At 35.9% G+C, this 21296-nt stretch overlaps 1 protein-coding gene across 3 annotated transcripts in view; it reads left to right on the top strand.

Annotated features, from left to right (window-relative positions):
• Pals2 (protein associated with LIN7 2, MAGUK p55 family member) overlaps positions 1-18785 on the top strand; it is a 97328-nt gene extending 78543 nt beyond the window's left edge. For all 3 annotated transcript variants that reach the window (XM_085691085.2, XM_085691081.2, XM_085691082.2), the window contains 3 exons: positions 13345-13547; positions 13911-14039; positions 15087-18785. In XM_085691085.2, coding sequence (XP_085547211.1) covers positions 13345-13547; positions 13911-14039; positions 15087-15263 — 509 coding nt within the window. In that variant the 3' untranslated portion in view covers positions 15264-18785. The remainder of the gene's footprint in view (positions 1-13344; positions 13548-13910; positions 14040-15086) is intronic.
• The last annotated feature ends 2511 nt before the right edge of the window (positions 18786-21296 follow it).

Below are 21296 nucleotides of genomic sequence, written 5' to 3'. Positions count from 1 at the left end.
ATGTATAATCTGAAGTGTATCTGGCAAAGATTTTATCCTGTTCTTCTCATAGTTTCCTTTATTATGCAAAAAATTAAAATTATTTTAAATTCTTGGATCTATTTACTATGCTGTAGGGTTTTTCTCTTCTGAACATTCTAGATCATTCCTGTATCTCAAAGTATATTCACTGTGTTTTCCCCTAGCAGTTCCACCATTTCAAATTTTAAGTTAAGGTCTTTGGTCCACTTTGGATTTCTTTTTTAGGATAAGAAATACTGATCTAATTTCATTCCTCTGCAGGTCGATACTCAGTTTTACAAGCATCCTTTACTATCTTTTTTCCACTTTATGTTTTGATACCTTTGTCAAAAATTAGGTGTCCATAGCTTTGTGGGTTATTTCCGGTACACTGATATATTCCGTTGGTCTGTTTTTATGCCAGTACCATGCTATCTTTGTAACAGTGGCTCAGTAGTATAGTTGGAAGTCAAGTAATTAGATTCCTCCAGCTATGTTCATTCTGTTTGGAGTTGTTTTGGTTATCCAGAGTCTTTTCTGTCTCTCTATTTGAGGATTTTGTTTCTAGTTCTGTGAGGCATATTACTGGAGTTTTTATGGGGATGCATTGAATATGTGGATTATGTTTGTAGAATTTCTACAGTACTGCTTCTGCTTGTCCAGAAGCAGGTCTTCCCATTGTCTAGCACTTTCTTCGATTAGTTTTTCATTTTGGTTTAATAGAATTCTTTTCCTTTGAATTATTCATCTTTTCTAAATTAATATATATATCATATTAACAAAGCTGGTTCAGTAATAATAATGTTCTCAGAAACCAGAATTGTGTTTATGTAATCTCCAGCCTTCTGCCCCACATCTTTATCTCCTTCTACCATATTTAACTATTGCTATCCAGAGTTCTCAGTTTACTTCCTCCTCAGTACCTCCACTCACACAAAATTCACATGCCGTTCTCTTCATACATCCCGTCATTGTGAGTGGTTTAATATGTTCACAGAGTTGTGCAGTTGTTTCTGTTGTCACATGATTTCTGCAGAGTCCTAGTAACATTCCCCTCTATCATCCTGAATTTAGTAAATTCTTCCTTAAATATTTGTCAATTTTGTTATTTTTAGAAAAATTTTTAAATGTTCTTAATTTTCTGTATTTTTCTTTCATGCATTTTATTAGTTTAGTCTTATTTCCTCTTTTCTATTTGCTCTCTGGGTTAGGTTCTCTTTTCCCAGTTATCTGAGGTAGGAAGTCAGCTTACTCTCTAGAGGCTTCCCTTTAACAGACAGATTTATGTTAGAAATTTCTCAGTAGACACTGCTTTATTTCATCTTGTAATTTTGTTGTACTTTTAAGTTTTTATTTGCATTCATCTAATTCACTTATAGTTTTAGAAATAGATAAATGTAATGAAAAAATTTTTCTCTTCACAATGATCCTAGAGACTTAAAACATCGTCTGACAGTTATGCAGTACAAATCAATTATGCAACCTTCTTTCTTCCTGATCTTACATGAAAACAGTCACTGATACTGATACCTTTTTGATCAAATGAAAAAGTAGCAGTTGCCTAGTTTGGGGTGCCTTCTCTCTGACACTCCTGTTCATTGTTAATAAGTCTGTCCGTGTAAGCTATCAGTAGGCTTCAATCAGTCTACTGATTGAAAGTTTCTTTACTCCTTGAAGCTAACCATAGAGCTGACAAAGGTCTCCACAGCTATGGTAGCTGAACCTTATATACTTTTTCAGAGCAAAGACAAAGAATGTGCTCACCGGCAGCAAGCACCCAGGAGGACTCTGCCTTTAAAGCAGCGCCATTTTCATCTCAAAGTATTTGCTAATCTTACTTGTGATTTCTCATTTTACCTATTTTGAAGTATATCATTTAATTTCATACATTTTTTTATTTTCCAGATTTTCCTGTTAGTAATGATAATTCCATTCACTGTGTCCAGAGAGCATTGTGATTTTACTCCCCTTAAACTCATTGGAAATTGTTTTATGGTCTCAGATTTGTCTTGGAGAATGTTCCTTATTCTTGTACACTTGGGAAAATGCATTTTTCCTATTGTAGACTGGAATGCTATATAGATATTCTGTCTAGCTGATCTGTAACGTGGTTCAAGTTTTCATTTCCTTATGACATTCTGTTTGTTTTCTCCATCACCGGAAGCCTTGAGGTCTCCTGCTCTTTTATTGACTTGTCTGTTTCTTCAGTTCTGTTTTGCTTCATGTTTTTGGAGATTCTACTGTAATTAGGTACTTCTATGTTTGCAGACATCTTGCTGCTGGATGAATTGACCCTTTTGTCTTTGTAAAGTATTTTTCTTTGTCTCTAGCAATAAATTTTTGTCTCAGGGTTTGGATTGTTTGATGTGAGTGTGTAACTATCTCTGGGTACTGCTTGCATGTATGTCTTTAATTTCAACTTACTTGTGTCTTTAAGTATAAAATGTCTTTTGTGGACATCATATTTATTTATTTTGCCAATCTTCCTTTTTAGAGTTTCATCCATTTAATATAATTGCTAATACCATAAATGTCCCTTATTGTGAATTTGTCCAATTGTTTTCTCCTAACTTCAGATATACATGAGGAGATTTGCATCTTGTCTTTTTGCCCCATTCTTGATGCTAATGTTGGTCATTGATTTAATTACTATGACATTTGGTAGATATTTCCACTGCAAATCTGTAGTTTACAGTTTAAGCGACCTGTTCAAAGAGATATTTTCAAGTAGTGAAGCTATTTTCCACAAACTTTCATTGAGCAATTTAAGCTTCTGTCAGTAATAGAACAATATAAAAGCTTTGCCTAAGTTTGGAGGGGGAACATCTGTCTGCTCTCACCTTAAGTATGCTGATACACTTCATTTCCTAGTGTCCTGATCCATGTTATTTGTGTCAGCTAGTAAAAACTGCTTTGCTAGTTGAGCTCTGTTGAGCTCAGAAAGGAAAGAACTAGGCTTTTATCTAACATCTGAGGGTCCGTGATCCTTCTCCCTTCTTTACCTTCAGGCCTCCAGAAGAGTCGATAACTTTCCGGTTACTTTCATTTTCATAATTGTGACATCTTGTTAAACAAATTTCACTATTAGGTATTAAAAACAAAAACGTCTAGTCCCCATCAAAACTGAAGCCATGATTCCAGTTCACAATTCCTGCCTTCCTTACAACTCTTCTTGATCTATAGCACAGTAGCTATGTTGGGAAGGACGAGGTATGGCTTATTTTATTACTTGGTTTATGTTCTCCTCTGCTACTTCAGTTTCCTGTGAGCTGTGTTGTAAGAAGTGAGTGCTAAAACGAAAGAGAAAGTAGAGTTGCATAAGAGCTTGCTTGCTGGAGTTCTTTGTCTTCAATGTCTTTTTAGAGCCCTTTGGAGATTTCCATACTACAAATTTTCCTGACCAAGAATATTAGATTTTTTAATTATTCCCTTGGAACTTTGCTCCGAGCTCTCATACCATAGCTTCTGCAATCATGTCTCTACCAGTTCCAGGATAACCATACTTACACATCACTTCATTCCCCAAAATACTAAAATTCGGAGTACTTCAAATTCCAAAAAATTTTGCATATATTCCATGCAAAACTTTTTGTGGATGCTTAAATCATTTGAGTTATTTGTAATACCTATACATAATGTTAAGTGATTAATAAATAGCTTAAGGAACAATGACAAGGGACAGAAATCTGTCCATGGTCAGTACAGGTTTGTTTGTTTCTGAATTTTTCCATCCTTGGTACAGAGCTAAGAGATTAGCTACTCTGTGTTTCCTCTTACTGTCTTTCTGTGGAGAGAGCCTTCAAGATAGTTCAGGAAAGTGGACTGTCTTTTGGACATGTACATACATGCATGCATTAGCCTAGGAAAATCAGTTTTGTTTTACCATCAGTGAGATTACAAACCACCTCACTCCTATGGCATGCCAGCATAGGTCTTGAGCATTCTTCTGTGAAAATAATTTCACTGTGTAGGGAAAGAAAAAAAAAATGCATTTCTCCCTGAAACTGTGATTCACAATTCACTGACTCCTTTTCGGATCTATATAAGATAGAAGTATTTAAATAGATGACCCCAGGACCAAGATAACTGTTTGTTTTGTTAAACTGCAAAAGATAGAGTACATCCTTAAAATATTAGCATCTATTTAGTACTCAAATGAAGTCTGAGACTGAAGTTAAAATTCCATTCAATGTTCTATTTACACCCTTTGTTTCTTTGGTTGATTGGTTTTTGTTTTGTTTTGTTTTTCGAGACAGAATTTCTCTGTAGCTTTGGTTCTATTTACACTCTTAAGGAAAGCATTCAGAAGTTTCTAATAAGGATTTTGTGCATACCCAGTCATCTTGTTCAGGTCAACTCTGTATTCCCCACTTTGTGTACAAGTCTTTTCTTCAAGCTCCTCCAGCTCATTATTCATACCTTTGGCTCATAACTTGAGTAGCTTCCTAGAGTACCCACTCTTTTGTAGTTTTACATGCTTAAAATGTACTTTTATTCAAGGAAAACTGGCCATTCAACTTACTGTAGTTTTTCCAGTTACCTAGTGGTTGTGGTACAGCACCTCAGTTCTTATTATTTGGTAAGTCACCTCTCTCCTTGTGTTTGTGTGTATGTGTATGTGTCAAAAGAAAACATCTTGTGTCTTTTGTTCTTCTTTGGCCTACTACCTAGAACTTGTTTCTATAGTAACAGGATGCCCAATAAGTATTTGATGATGAATGAATCACCAACAAGTGCCTTTTCTGGCAGGTCATCAAAGTTTCTGAATAAACATAGTCCTTTTAAAACAAAACCAAAAACTATCCTTTCTCATCCTCAGAAAAGGTAAGACTTTTCGTGAGAAGTCACCAAAGTCTAGCACATTGCTTTGAGGTAGAACCAAGGTTCTTGCCACTGTTTCTAGGCTAGCAAGGTATTCCTCCAAAGAGAATGAGCTCCAAAAAGCCAGCACAAGCAGTAGACATAAATCCTGGTCTCACTGCCTGTGGCCCACAGTCTGCCTTAGCCATATACCCACGTTCAGAGGGCCTCGTTGGGTCCTATTCCAGTTCCCCCACTGCCAGGAGGGAGTTGGTGAGCTCCCATTAGGTCAGGTAAGCTGTCTCAGTAGGTGTCCCCATCATGGTCTTGACCCCTTTGCTCATTATCACTCCTCTCTCTCTTCGACTGGATTTTGGGGGGGGGGCTCAGTCCAATGCTCGGCTGTGGATCTCTGCATGTTTCCATCAGTTGCTGGATGAAGGTTCTGTAGTGAAATTTAAGATAGTCATCCATCTGACTACAGGGCAAAGCCAGTTCAGGCACCCTTCCCAAAATTGCTTAGGGTCTTAGCTGGTATCATCCTTGTGGATTCCTGGGGATTTTTCTAGTGCCAGGTTTCTTGCTAGCCCCAGAGTGGCTCCCTTAATCAAGATACCTCTTTCCTTGCTCTCCCTGTCCTTCCCTTATCTTGACCATCCTGTTTCCTCAAGTTCTCCTCCCCCTACCCTTTTCCTCTCTTCTTTCCCTTCCACCCTTCCTTCTCACCCAACCGCCAAACTCCCACTTTTCAGGTGATCTTGTCTATTTCCCCTTTCCCGGGAAATTCATGTATGTATCTCTTAGGTTTCTCCACAGTTAACCTAGCTTCTTTAGGATTGTGGATTATAGGCTGGTTATCCTTTGCTTTAAGTCTAATATCCACTTACGAATGAGTACATACTGTGCTTGTCTTTCTGGGTCTGGATTTACTTCACTCAGGATGGTTTTTTCTAGTTCCATCCATTTGCATGCAAATTTCAAGATGTCATTGTTTTACTGCTGAATAGTACTCCATTGTATAAACGTACCACATTTTCTTTATCCATTCTACCGTTGAGGGGCATCTAGGTTGTTTTCAGGTTCTGGCTGTTTTAATAATGCTGCTTTGAACATAGTTGAACACTTGTCATTGAGCATCCTTTAGGTATATGCTCAAGAGTGGTATTGCTGGGTTTTCAGGTAGGTTGATTTCCCAGTTTTCTGAGAAACTGCCATACTGATTTCCAGAGTGATTGTACAAGTTTGCATTCCCACCAGCAATGGAGGAGTGTTCCCTTTTTTCTGCATCCTTCCCAGCATACGCTATCTTTGGTGTTTTTGAGCTTAGCCATTCTGACTGGTGTAAGATGGAATCTCAGAGTTGTTTTGATTTGCACTTCCCTGATGGCTGAGAATGTTGACATTTCCTTAAGCGTCTTTTGGTCACTTGAGATTCTTTTGTTGAGAATTCTCTGTTTAGATCTGTACCCCATTTTTTTATTTGGATTGTTTGGTATTTTGATATCTAGTTTCTTGAGTTCTTTATACATTTTGGAGTTCTGTCTTCAGTCTGATGTGGGAGTTGATGAAGATCTTTTCCAAATCAGTAGGCTGCCTTTTTGTCTTACTGACGATATCCTTTGCTTAACAGAGTGTCTCAGTTTCAGGAGGTCCCATTTATTTATTGTTGCTCTCAGTGTCTGTGCTACTGATATAATATTTAGGAAGTGATCTCCTGTGTCCATGCATTGAAGGCTACTTTCCCCTTTCTCTTCTATCAAGTTCATTGTGATTGGATTTATATTGAGATCTTTGATCCATTTGGACTTAAGTTTTGTGCATGGAGATAGATATGAATCTATTTGCATTATTTTACATGATGACATCCAGTTATGCCAGCACCATTTGTTGAAGATGCTTTCTTTTTTCTATTTTAACTCCTTTGTCAAAAAATCAGGTGTTCATAGGTGTGTGGATTAATATTCACGTCTTTAATTCAATTCCATTGTTCAACCTATCTTTTAATGCCAGTACCAAGCTGTTTTCATTACAGTAGCTCTATAATAGAGCTTGATGTCAGGGATGGTGATGCCTCTGCAAGTTCCTTTATTATACAGGATTGTTTTGGCTATCCTGGGTTCTTTTGTTTTTCATATGAATTTGAGTATTGTTCTTTAAAGGTCTGTGAAGAATTCTTTTGGGATTTTGATGGGGATTACATTGAATCTATAAATTGCTTTTGGTAGGATTGCCATTTTTATTATGTTGATCTTACCTATCCAAGAGCATGGGAGATCTTGTCATAATGGTCTTTCACTTCTTTGATTAGTGTTACCCCAAGATATTGTATGTTATTTGTGGCTATTCTGAATGGTGATGTTTCTCTGATTTCTTTCTTGGCCCTTTTATTATTTGTATATAGGAAGGCCACTTTTTTTTTAAGTTGATCTTGTATCCTGCCACATTACTGAAGGTGTTATCAGCTATAGGAGTTCCCTGATAGAATTTTTGGGGTCACTTATATATATTGTCATATCTGCAAATAGCAAAAGTTTGACTTCTTTTTTTCCAATTTGTATCCCCTTGATCTCCTTTTGTTGTTTTATTTCTCTAGCTAGAACTTCAAGTACTTGTTGAGTAGATTAGGAGAGAGTGGACAGCCTTGTTTTGTTCTTGATTTTAGTGGAATAGCTTTGGTTTCTCTCCATTTAATTTGATGTTGACTGTCATCAACATCAAATTGTATATTGTATATTGTTTTTATTATGTTTGGATGCATTTGTTGTATCCCTGCTCTCGTCAAGACCTTTATTAGGAAGGAGTGTGGGATTTTGTCAAATGCTTTTTCAGCATCTAATGAGATAATCATATTTTTTCATTTCAGTTTATTTATATGGTGGATATCACTGATAGATTTTCTTATGTTGAACCATCCCTGCATCTCTGGAATGGAAGCCAGCTTGATCATGGTAGATGATTATTTTGTTATGTTCTTGGATTCAGTTTGCCAGTATTTTATTGAGTATTTTTACATAAATGATCCTGAGGGAGATCGGTCTGTAATGCTCTTTCTTGGTTGAGTCTCTGTGGGTTTAGTTATTAGGGTAACTTTAGCCTCATAAAAAGAGTGTGCCAATGCCCCTTCTGTTTCTATTGTGTGGAACACTTTGAGGAGTATAGGTATTAACTCTTCTTTGAAGTTCTGATAGAATTCTGCACTGAAACCATCGGGCCCTAGGCTTATTTTTGGTTGGGAGGCTTTTGATGACTGCTTCTATTTCCTTAGGGGTTATAGGGCTATTTAAGTTGTTCATCTGGTCTTGATTTAATTTTGGTATGTGGTACCTATCCAGAAAATTATCCATTTCTTTTAGATTTTCTAATTTTATGGAGTACAGGTTTTCGAAGTATGACCTAATGATTCTCTGGATTACTTCAGTGTCTGTTGTTATGTCCCCCTTTTCATTTCTGATTTTGTTAATTTGGATGTTCCCTCTCTGCCATTTGATTAGTTTGGATAAGGGTTTGTCTATCTTGTAGATTTCCTCAAAGAACCAGCTCTTTGTTTCATTACTTTTTTTGTATTGTTTTGTTTTTATTTTATTGATTTCAGCCTTCAATTTGACTGTCTCCTGTGATCTACTCCTGAATGAATCTGCTTCTTCTTGTTAGAGAGCTTTCCGGTGAGCTGTTAAGTTGTTAGTGTGAGATTTATCTTCTTTCTTCGTGTAGGCATTTGGTGCTATGAACTTACCTTTTAGCACTGCTTTCATAGTGGCCCATAGGTTTGTGTATGTTGTTTATTCATTTTTGTTGAGTTCTACGAAGTCTTCAGTTTCTTTATTTCTTGCTTGACCTAGGGGTGATTCAGTTGAGCACTGTTCAATTTCTATGAGTTTGTAGGCTTTTTGCAATTAGTGTTGTTGTTGAATTCTAGCTTGAAGCCATGGAGATCCAATAAGTTACAGGGTGTTATTCCAATTTTTTTTATATCTGTTGAAGTTTGTATGTGGTCAGTTTTAGAGAAGGTTTCATGAGGTGCTAAGAAGCTATATTCTTTTGTGTTTGGGTGAAATGTTCTATAGATGTCTGTTAAGTCCATTTGAGTCATGACATCTGTTAGTTCTCTTATTTCTCTGTTAAGTTTCTGTCTGGTTGACCTGCTCATTAGCAAGAGTGGGGTGTTGAGTTCTCCTATTATTAGTGTGTGGGGTTTGAGGTGCGATTTAAGCTTTAGTGATGTTTCTTTTACATTTGTGGGTGTTCTTACATTTGGAGCATAGTTGTTTAGGATTGAAACTTCAGTTTGATGAGTTTTTCCTGTGATGAATATGAAGCATCTTTCTCCATCCCTTCTGATTGATTTTAGTTTTAAGTCTATTTTGTTAGATATTATGATAGCTACACCTGCTTGTTTCTTAGGTCCTTTTGATGGTAAAATATTTCCCCAAACACTTACTCTGAGGTGTTGTCTGTCTTTGAGGTTGAGGTGTGTTTCTTGTATGTAGTATAAGGATGGCTCCTGTTTTCATATCCATTCTTTTAGCCTGTGTCATTTTATAGTTGAATTGAGTTCGTTGATGTTAAAGGATATTAATGACCAGTGATTGTTAATTCCTGTTCTTTTTCGGTGGTAGTGTTTGTGTGTTTCCCTTCTTTGGGATTTGCTGGTGTGAGGTTATTTGTTGCTTGTGTTTTTGTGGGTGCAGCTAGCTTTCTTCTGTTGAAGTTTTCTTTCAAGTACTTTCTGTAAGGCTGGGTTTGTGGATAGGTATTGTTTAAACCTTTTGTTTTTGCATGGACTATCTTGTTCTCTCCATCTGTGGTGATTGAAAGCTTTGCTGGGGATAATAGTTTGCACTTGAATCCATGATCTCTTGGAGTTCGCATCACATCTGTCCAGGACCTTCTGGCTTTCAGAGTTTCCATAGAGAATTTGGGTATAATTCTGTTAAGTCTGCCGTTATATATTACTTGACCTTTTTCCTTTGTAGCTCTTAATATTCTTTCTTTATTCTATATGTTCAGTGTATTTGATTATTATATTGTGAGGGGACTTTTCTTTCTTTCTTTCTCTCTCTCTCTTTCTTTCTCTCTCTCTCTTTCTTTGTCTCTCTTTCTTTCTTTCTTTCTTTCTTTCTTTCTTTCTTTCTTTCTTTCTTTCTTTCTTTCTTTCTTTCTTTTTTTGCCAGTCTATTTCGTGTTCTGTAAGCTTCTTGTATTCATATGTATATTGTTCTTTAGTTTGGGAAAGTTTTCTTCTATGATTTTGTTGAATATATTTTCTGTGCCTTTGAGCTAGAATTCTTCTCCTTCTTCTATCCCTATTATTCTTAGGTTTGGTCTTTTCATGGTGTTCCAGATTTTCTGGATGTTTTGTGTCAAGGATTTGTTGGATTTTCAAAATTTTTTGAGTTTGTGTTTCCTTTATTGACTCCATTTCAATCTTCCAAGTCTTGAACTGTTTGAACTTTTTGCTTCACCTGTTTGTTTTTTCTTGGCTTTCTTTAAGAGATTTGTTGATTTCTTTTAATTTTTTGTTTGTCTTTTCCTCCATTTCTTTAAGAGAAGTTTTCATTTCCTCGTTAAGGCTCTCTATCTTCTTCAGAAAGTTATATTTAAGGATATTTTCTTTTGCTTCTTCTGGGTTAGGATGTTCAGGTTTTCTTTTTGTAGGACCACTAGATTCAGGTGTGGCCATATTGCTCTTTAGACTCTTGACTGTATTCTTGCATTGGCACCTACCCATCTCTTTCTCCAAGGGGTGTAGGTGGGGCCTGTTCTTCAGGGAGTCTTTCTTTCTCCAGGTGGTACAGGTGGGTCCTGTGGCTTAGGTGGTCACTCTTCTTCCTGGTGCAGGCGGGGCTGTGCCACTGGTAGTCACCGATGTGGCTCCAGGAGTTTCTCTGCAGGTGCAGTCAGGACCAAAGCCCCAGTGGCCATAGGTGCAGTGGGGGATGGTTGTGGGTATGGGGAGACTGCTCCCAGGTCTCCAGAGCTTTACTGGATGAGGGTGAGGCACAGGATGGCCCTTCCGGGGCTAGGGTTCAGAGAGGTGGACCCTCAAGCCACAAACCCAGACACTTACCTCTCCATGGGCAGTCAGGGCGAAGACTCCAGTGGTCAGAGATTTGGTAGGGACAGCTGCGGGTCAAACATATTCTTATAATTAAACAAAAATTCCAATTCAAAAATGAACAAAGGACTTCAGTAGACTTTCAGAATTACAAATAAGCACATGAACAAACACATGCTCATTATCATTAACTCATTAGGTAAACTTAAAGACTATGATGTACCACTTCATAACCATTCGGATGCTGGGGCGGGAGATGAATTACCATAATGGGGAGGGATTGGTTATTTGGAATACAGAGTTTGGAATGCTGAGAAGAATCTGAAAGTAGATAGTATATTGATTTATTAGTTGCACAGCCGTTTAAATGTACTTCATACTGAGTTAGGAATACTTCAAAGTGTCTCAATGATAACTTTTATGAATATCTTACCACCACTAAATTTTTATTCACTCAATAGCTTCTATTTATATAAGAATATAAATATATTAAAGTATGTACAGTATTTTAAAAATCTTTTATTCATTGATGGGCACTTCAGTTATATCCCTACCTTGGGTACTACAGGTAAGGCTGCAGTGACCATAGCTTGGCCATAAAGTAGGACTGCCTGAGTGTTTCCATATAATATTGTAGTACTCATTGTCAGGTGAGATTGGTGGCATTGAGATGATTTATTATGATTTTTAAATATATTGCAAAAATGTGATAGACAATGTTGTCTTCGGAAGATAAGCTATAAGTCCTGTTTTGTTTTGCTTTTAGTATTATGCCCTTGGGCTTTGTTAACACATGGAGTGTTTCTTTGTTGACTCTTTACTGCTAAAATTTAGAATTTTACCAGAGCCTTAAATTTTCACTTCTAAGAAGTCCCACTATTTAATTGTTCTGTGTAGAAGCCTAAGGAATAAGTAGAGTCATTCTGCTCTATCTGTTCTGAAAATGAAAAGGAATTTAAATATTTGACAGTAACTTTGGGTTTTCCCCCCATCCCCTCCTTTTGGCATGTGCAGTAGAGAGTGGAGTTACAGTTAAAGAACATATCTTGCTATGAACTGGGATTCTCCTGACATGTTGGGAAGTACTGTGTGCATGTTTGCATTTACATATTTATTTCAAGCAACACATCGATGGCTTTAAAGCAGGGCTTCACCAGAAGATGCAACTTTTAAATTAAAGTTACAGATACTGAACCAAGTCCTTGTTTGTCCTTCTTTGGGAGATTTAAAATTATCTTGGACAATTTATTGTATGGTCTTTGGTGAAATTTTAGAAACAGGTTTTATGGGTTTGGGATGGGGAAGGTTGTTTTTGGTTTTGAGTGTGGAAAACCACACTCATATTGAAGATTCTTAAAGTTAGTTAAAACAGCAGAAGACAGCTATGCATTTAGTCTCATGATAAATTAGACCTTTAACTTTACCTCTTGAGTTTAAAGTTCTTTTTGTTTTCTCTCAAAGGTTTTCTTGGTGTCTTTTTTTTTTTTAGGTATAAGTTAAAAATCTGTCAACATTTTGTTTATATCGTTTACTTTAATTTTACATACTTAATGATTTTTCTCAGATATTCTCTATTTACTTAACAAAAGTAGAGTCTAGTCAAGCTTAGATTCAGACTAATGCTGAAATAGTACAAAAATTATTTCTCTTCTTCAAAGCTACTGTTAATCTTGGCAGAGTTCACTTTTGCAGAGATGTGCAAGGTGGTAATAACTCATTTCTAGCTTACACCAAATTGCTATAACATTACTTGCCCAAAAGTGTGCATGAATCCAAATACCACATGAAAGGGTCCCCTGCACCTGGAATTTGGAATTGATATATTCACTCTGGTTTGGAAATCATAGGTCAGAATAAAGGGGCGAATAGATATAACGATAATGGTGTATACAGTTAAGTACTTAATATTTGGGAATATCAGAAAGCAGGAGAATAAAAGTAAAGAATAGATTCCTAATTTGTGGATAGAATTGCAATTTAGAAAACAGTTATTAGTAGGTAAGAGTGGGAGAACTTTGCTCATCTTTGGGCTGTCAATTAAGAAATGTTTAACTGGAATGGGATCTATAATAGAATCTTCAAGAAAAAACAGAGCACCGTTCATCAGGAGCGAGTATTTACTCACTGGCACCAGGCCTACGACTCCTAAATAAGTAAGTTTTAAGTTTCAAGCTGAATTCAAAATCATATTTTTGATTCAGATTTTATATTGAGAACCATTCTTTTACCATTCTTTTAAATTAGAGATCGGCAAGCATTCCTGTTCAAAGGCCATACGATCTGTATCATAGCTACTGTTTTAATGGAAAAGAAAATGTGAACAATGGATAAACAAATATGCATGGCTGTGACCTGAAACTTTATTTCCAAAACCAGGAGATAGATCAGTTTAGCCAAATCCACATACTAAGTGAAGCCTCCAAAGATACTAGTGTGTATTTTAGTCTGTATTTCACAATCTACAAGTTCTCAACATTATTTTATTCCAGTTACTTCACGGAAGCCAAGAGAAGATGAAAAGGATGGACAGGCATATAAATTTGTGTCCCGATCGGAAATGGAAGCAGATATTAAAGCTGGAAAGTATTTGGAGCATGGGGAATATGAAGGAAACCTCTATGGAACTAAGATTGACTCTATCCTTGAAGTTGTACAAACTGGACGTACTTGTATTTTAGATGTCAACCCACAAGTGAGTTGCATTGAATTCCAAAGCTGCTGGGGGAAATTTTGTCTGAGTATATTGGGTATGGGGAGTGTGTTTTATCAAGGTGGTGTTGTTGTTCTTTCGACTTTATTATGAGTCTATAACTAGATACATAAATAAAGGTTAGACAGCCAAGAGGAACAAAGATTAATAACACTTGGTTTTTCAACAAAGTAAATGGCTTTGTATTTCAGGAAAGTACTATGTAGAGTTAAGACAGGGGGCACAGGCAGTAAATTATGTCCTTAACCTTAGGAAAGAGACCAATAAACTTCTATTTATACTAACGGCCGGCACACTTCAAGTTCTAACATTATATATATTGACTTGTAATTACTTTTTGCACAGGCATTGAAAGTGTTGAGGACATCTGAGTTCATGCCTTATGTGGTATTTATTGCTGCTCCAGAGCTAGAGACCCTGCGTGCCATGCACAAGGCTGTGGTGGATGCAGGAATCACTACCAAGCTATTGACGGTAGGGGCTCTTTTCAAGTTAACACTTTTATTTTCCCTTTTCTTCTGAGTATGTTTAATCCTGTCTGATCATACTTAGGAAGTTACTGCACTGTGTAAAATGCTACAGAGTGAAAATTGATTTACTGGATGTAATTAGGATTTGAAACAATATTACTTTTACATGACAGTCCTTCACTTTAAAACAGAACTTGAGTTTTATAAAATGAAAAAGATTATTATTGGAATGTATACATTGTAGTCTTTCAATCTACAGCCCTATGTAATCCTGGAATCTTCCTGCTTCCTTCGGTATTAGCCTGCCATCACTTGGTCTAAAAGTCTTTGTGTACATGTATTTTCTTCTAAAGTACATAAAAGTTGCAAGTTTTCTATTTGTCCTTCATTTGCCTTTTTTATGAAAAAGCAGGATCCCTTTCTATTTCACTTTTATCTATGATTCTGAGACTCAGCAAACATTAATAGGATCCCAGTTCATCCTTGTAGAATTACATGTACAGTGGAGGTTTATGGAAAGCTCTGCTTTCTCATGCACAACCCATCACTTAGGTGTGCAGTCTACTTCCTGTGTTGTTCCAAACCATCTAGGGATACTTGAAGAAATAAACCTAAAGTCTATGGGTATATGTTGTGGCACAGCTTAGAGTCTCCGCCGTTCTAAGTGACAGAACACAAATGAACTCTGAGTTAAACAGCCACTGCAAGCTGGCTTTACATAGGCCATGAGAGAATACCCTTTTCGAAGTCAGCTGGAAGTCAGCCACTGGTAGTAATTCTTGAATTATCTTGGACAAACCCTAATAGTTTTAGGGATTTCATTCTAATTCAACAGAGCAGAAGCTATAGAATACTATAAATCATGGAGGTAGATGGAAAGATTGTAACATGAACAGATATCTAGTAATAGCTTCTTCAGCACTGTAAAGGGTAGATTTTGAGAACTGGCATCCAAGTTCCAACAAATATCTAACCCCCTCATTTCTTACTCATGTTAGTTCTGAACAAGTCAGTACATAATACAATACTAACTTTTTTTTACCATTCACAGGACTCTGATTTGAAGAAAACAGTGGATGAAAGCGCACGAATTCAGAGAGCATACAACCACTACTTTGATTTGATCATCGTCAATGACAATCTAGACAAAGCCTTTGAGAAACTACAAACTGCCATTGAGAAACTAAGAATGGAGCCGCAGTGGGTCCCTATTAGCTGGGTGTACTGATAATTCAATAAGGCTGTCAGTTAAATAAAACATATAAAAAGTGACTCAACAAATAAGCCTTCTACTGGGAGAACACATGCAGAGGTAGAAGGCATCTGCCACATCTAGGCATCTTTCTTGTGTAAATTGAAATAACAGTGCACTAGGTGGAATTTTTATATAATTGTGGTTGGGAAGGTGTACTAATATATAATTTCTCTTAATTTTTATAACTTTTTATGGATGACCTTTCTATTCATATCACATAAAGAAATGCGTTCAAGCATTTTGTAGGTTTTGATTTAGTACCCTTACCTTTTTCATCAAAGGAACTTTCAGATCATTCTCTCCAACATTGGTCTCACATTTTCACTGTGATAATGAATACTTGAAATAGTTTTGTAAAGCTACCATTCTCTTAAGTGTTTAGTGAAGGATCAGTTATTCTCATTAGAAAAAAATTAGTAGTTACCGACCTCCTTAATCAGACTTGTTACAGAAGCAGAATTTGAGTATCAGTGCTATAGGTAGTCCACTTCTATCTTAATCTGACATCGAGTCTTTTCAGTGCCGCCTCATACTCTAGAGCATGGCTGTCCTTTCTTATTTGTAGAGAGATCAGCTCCCCGCCCTCTCTAGTGAGTACAGTGAAGAGCAATAGCTTGCACTCTCTATGAGCTTATCTTTTCATTTGTTGCAGTGATTTGTGATGACTAATATTGCTTACTAGTACCTTGTGAGCTCGGGCTGGAAGCAAGGTCCTGCAGACAGAGAGTGCCTTATCCTGCAAAACTTCATTCACCGTTTACTTATTTTCAAATATAAAGTTTCAAACCTATTTCTTCAGTCAGTTTTTTTAAGGATATAGTAAGCAAAAATATGCCTCTGCAAATATTTGTGATATTTAAAGATGTCTCTAAGCTGCAAGCTGTTTGTTAATCACCAAATGTCATTTCTGAAATGGGAAGTAATTTGCTAGGGTATTTGTTCTGTTTTGTCTAAAACCAAATCCTTTGAACAGTTTACAAAATTTGGAAATAATTGCCAGCTATTTATATATACACACATAACACATACATTATATAAACTAAATAATGCCCTATACTCTTATGATTTCTGTTCAGAAATACACTTTTTTGTTATTTAATGATTAAGAACCAAATCCTTTAGCTACATTACCACTGTGTACAGATTTCCACATTCACCTTGGTTAATATTCCCCTCTAGGATTCTTAAATGGTACATATTCTTCCTTAAACATGCTTTTAGTGATGCAGCTAACTACTGAACTAAGCTAACCTTACTTTATATTGCTGCTAGCTTTTCAATTCGGAATAGTCACATTTAAAGGATTTGGTGCTTAAATATTGATGTATCTTTGGTGACAGGCTCCAGACACATAAATTCTGACTTTGCTTTTCCCCTCATCAAAGTTATATATTCATCTATATAAAGATACTGATATCAATACACACATACATGCATATGTATGTATATATGGTAGTAAGCAATGTTCATGCAATATTTTTTATTATTTTCATAGTAAAACCCCTAAGTTACCATATTGTTAATAAAAGGAATCTACAGGCTTTTAAATCTTAATTTTAGAAATTCATAGCCAAAATATTATTTTTCATTTTTCTTGGACAGGAAATTGTTAACACAGTGGATCATACACTCTTAAAAGTGGATCACTTTTTAAACCACATGTATTTGCTGAGATTCTTAGATTCTCAAAGCAACATAAGTCAAAGCACAGTGTTTACTTGGCACCTTGTGACTTAATGTTTCAACACACTGTAATGTAAGCTTGGAGAGAAGCTTTCAGTTCTGCGCTCTCAGGAAATGTACTGTATTCCCCAGTGTACCATCATGCTATCTCATGAGGCCTTTCTAGGCGGCTTTGGGAAAATGATATCAGCACAGCAGTCTGTCCACAAATATCTGTACCAATAGTTACATATGTATTTATATCCTTTTATGTGATACAAAATACATATTGTCTAGCATATCATCTCTATTTAACATTGTTTCTGTTACAAATGGAACTCATGATTGATGGCAAAATTAATCACAGATTTCTCCTACTGAAATGATACAGTTTAGTTCACTATCCTATACATGCCAGTATCAAGAAAATACAACTGTTTCTTAGTGAAGAATCACTGAACTTGTAACGCAAGTCCCCACCTGAGTCTGTCGCAACCATCAGGCCTTACACCATAATTCTTCCTAAGTACTGCCATCAAGGAAACTCATACTTCTCTCCTGGGAAGAGTCTAACATAACAAACTTGTTTATAATAAACTGACGAAGAAGGGGCTTACAATGGCGTTCAATAATTGGCAATAGGTAAAATATACACACACATGCATGTTCTTTGGGAAAATGTTTTATATTTGTCTTCCTAAATGCACTGTAGGATGAGTTCCACATTCAGCGTTCAGGTCATTGTCATTTCTTTATATCTAATGGTTATATGTATTTTTTCATTTCTAAATGTACAAATACCTGTACAAATGATGTCTTTGAACAAGTCATTTAACCTTTGCTAATGGAATATATTCAGTGCCCTACAGTAGAATTTACGCCTTTGTTACTGCTGTGCTTTTGTTGTGCACTTTTCATAACTTTTGTGTTTTTAGACAATATCAGGTGTCAGATACATCAGGAGTGTCTGTCTTGGCTGACTTGACATAATTGCTTACCATAGCTTTCTAAAATAGAAATTACTACAAACCAAATAGAACAAAATCCTAGATTCTAGAGTCTAATAATGTTATTTATAAGAAACTGTAAAAAAAAAATCCTTTAAAATGCCAAATTTGGTATTAAAACGTATTTAGAAAATAGCTCAAGTTAGCAGTATAATTCAATATAATTCAATATTGATTATGGCAATAATGGCCAAAAATGATCATTTTGCCAGGCTTAGTAATACAAGCACTCAGGAGGCTGAAGCAGGGGGATTATACATTGGAGGCTAGCCTGCATGGTGTAACAGGCTCAAAAACAAAACAAAAAACCAGGGCCCAGAGCTATAACTTTGATAAAGTATGTGCCTAACTAAGATGTGTGAGATGAGATCCTGGGCTTAATCCCTAGCAAGTCATGATCCTACTTAAAAATTAGTTAAATGATACTTATTTTTATGTATAGCAAGTGTCATGACTCAGTGATTGAAGCTGATTGCCAAGGCTACCAAATTAGTTATAATTATTTTAAATGGGTAAGTTCAAAATGTAAAACGTTTGAAAATTGTTTAAAACAAAACAATCTACTTTTATGTCTACTGAAACAGTCCTTCATTATACAGAATTAGACTGGAGGATCCTACCTCCACATTAACTAATCTTCACACTAAATAAGGAAAAGGCAGTCCTTAAGTTTTGTGTGCATAAACAGTTCATTTTTTAAGAACATATACATATACATATATATATATGTATGTATGTATATACACACACACAGCTATGTGTATAGTATGTAATTATCTCCCAAACTTTATGAATAATAAAGCTAAACATATTTGCCCACATGTTACAGCTAGTGTTCTAACGTTTTTAATTAATTTCAAATTCCTAGACATTCTGATCTATTTTAGATTCTTTTAAGAGGCTTTGGCTCCACTTTGAAGCCGACACTGATCTCCTTTCTGAAGATTTTATTAGAGAAACTAAGCTCAGAAAACTTTTTTATTATTAAAGTTTAATTTACTTAAGAAAAAATATCTCTGGGTAGAAACCTCTTGGGGAATATTTACTTAAACTTTGAAGTGAAATTGAACTATAACTTAGACTTAAAGATTACAGTGCCTGCCCTCCTCCTGTTCAAGGGATTTGCTGTGGGAATGATTATAGCATCTGTAATGTAGTTAAAGTTCTTGGGAGATACTCAGTATTTTAAATAATGAGATTATTGTATATAACTGAATATTATTTACAGATTTTTAAGAGTACATTTGATGAATAATTCAACATCATATTGGTCTTTTTGTAAGTGTATGTGATACACTTGAAGAAGATGACAATTCTATAGTTTTTTAAGGTAAGGTTATTTTTAAATTGTATTTTGTTTTAGCTTTTAAAGTTAAATTCTTTTAAAAATATTTCTCTTATTTCATCTTGTTACTTTGTATCCTGGAGTGACTTTTGAAAAATGCACAGAGTCACACGTCCTTAGTGAACTAAAAACCAAGAGAATGATGCTCTCTTTTCTAAGGTAAGCACGATTTGCACCACTTGGACAAAACACTACAAGGTTGTCTTAAAAACATAATCTCTTGTGATAAAAGCAAAAATAGTTGTACTACTTCTACTGACTAAAATCCTGCTTTTGCCCATGTGGTTTTTATAGCATTTAATCTCCCCTTTCTTTTATGTGTTACATAGGACTAAGTTAATACTTGTCTTCATCTTAAACTTTAAGGAGTAACTTGTGATTGTGATGTGGTAAGCCTTTGAAACTACTTATTAAATGTATTCTCTTACCCAAGGTTGCTTCTCTATTAGTCACCTCATCCTGAGGTGAAATAGCAGATGGTGAGCTGCTCAGGAACCCGTCCCTGGAATTAAGAGAGCTCCTTGATAGAGCTGCAGTCTGGAAGCCAGTATGGCCTACCTTTGGTGGTCCTAATCTAGCAGTCCCCTTAGAGTCCCATTCCAAGTCCCTAACTGCTAAGCAGGCCATTCATTAATCAAAAACTGAAATCCTCTGAATGTTTACATCAGAGCAGACTGATCTTAGTACTCTGAAGCTGCCCTTCCTTTTCCTTGTGCCTAAAATTTATATTACAGCCTGGTTTTTATCCATATTGTGAAGCTTTATGGGCACCTTTGTGTTTATTAGAAAACAGTACTCAAAGTTAAGTCCAATTAGTGAACTCCCAAATCCAGAAAATACCTTTCTTTTTCTAATTGCTCACTGTCTTGTGACTGGTAACACAGTAGTGTGATAACTGACAACCTCAGGACACAGGTCAAAATGGCTATTTTTATTTTTTTATTCTTACTTTGTTGCTTTTTAATTACTCCCACAAACTGAATTAACACATCAATAGTTAAGGTAAATGCCACTTACAACTTGGAAGTTGATCATTTCTTAAATGTAAAAGTACTGCTCTTTTAGTCTACTGGAATAAATAATTGTTGCTACCACAGAGCAGAGGTGTCCTGGGATATAAGCTCAGCTTTGCGTATGCTGAGTGTACTCCATTACTGAGCAGTAGTCCCAGCCTTCATTTCAGAAGCCAGAAATAGTTGTCTTTATTGCATTTGACCCAAAAGCAAACCATGAATTGGCAATAGATACGTAAAGGTGTTAGACCATTCCTCAAATCTGACTTCCCTCATCTAGTCAAGGTTTGCAAATGGATCCTTTTTTCTATCTTGTCCGATCCCACTGAATCCGTTTCTCGCCTTGCCTGTCTGTCCCCATAGCTGCTTATAAGATAACTACTCAGAGGCTTAATAATAATTATAATTGTTTGGCCAATGGTTTTAGTGTTTAGGCACATTACTCACTATCTTTCACAACCTGTTTCTACTAATTTGTGTATACCCTGGCATATTACTTCTTTGGCGGCTACATAGCATCTCCCTGACTCTGCCTTCTTTCTCTCCATATCTTTGTTTGGATTTCCCACCTGACCCTATTCTGTCTGGCCACTAGCCAAAAGAGAAACACGTATTCACAGTATATAGGACATCCTACATCATCTCCCCATTTCTGTGTAATTAAAAAGGAAGGTTTTAGCTTTAACATTGTAAAATTATATACAATAAAAACAGTGATCAAGTAAGAATCAGTTACAGTATTTTTGACTAAAGAAAACATCTATCTTTTTGAGTCTAAAATTTTATTTCCAATTATCTTTTATAATAACTAAGGAAAACTATAATTATAACTATCTAGTCTTCATCTGCATCAAAGACCCCAAAAAGATATACTATTACCTCTGTAACTGGGGAGTGCATTGTAAACAACTTTTAAAACTCTAGAAATGACAGAGAAATTTGACAGCCTAGACAGTCACCCAAAGTTCTGTAACGTTGG

Source organism: Myodes glareolus, chromosome 6 (genome assembly GCF_982192425.1).
Source record: "Myodes glareolus chromosome 6, mMyoGla1.1, whole genome shotgun sequence".
NCBI lineage: Eukaryota > Metazoa > Chordata > Mammalia > Rodentia > Cricetidae > Myodes > Myodes glareolus.
Note: the sequence above shows the minus strand (reverse complement) of the source record. Positions and strands in the feature narration are given on the sequence as shown.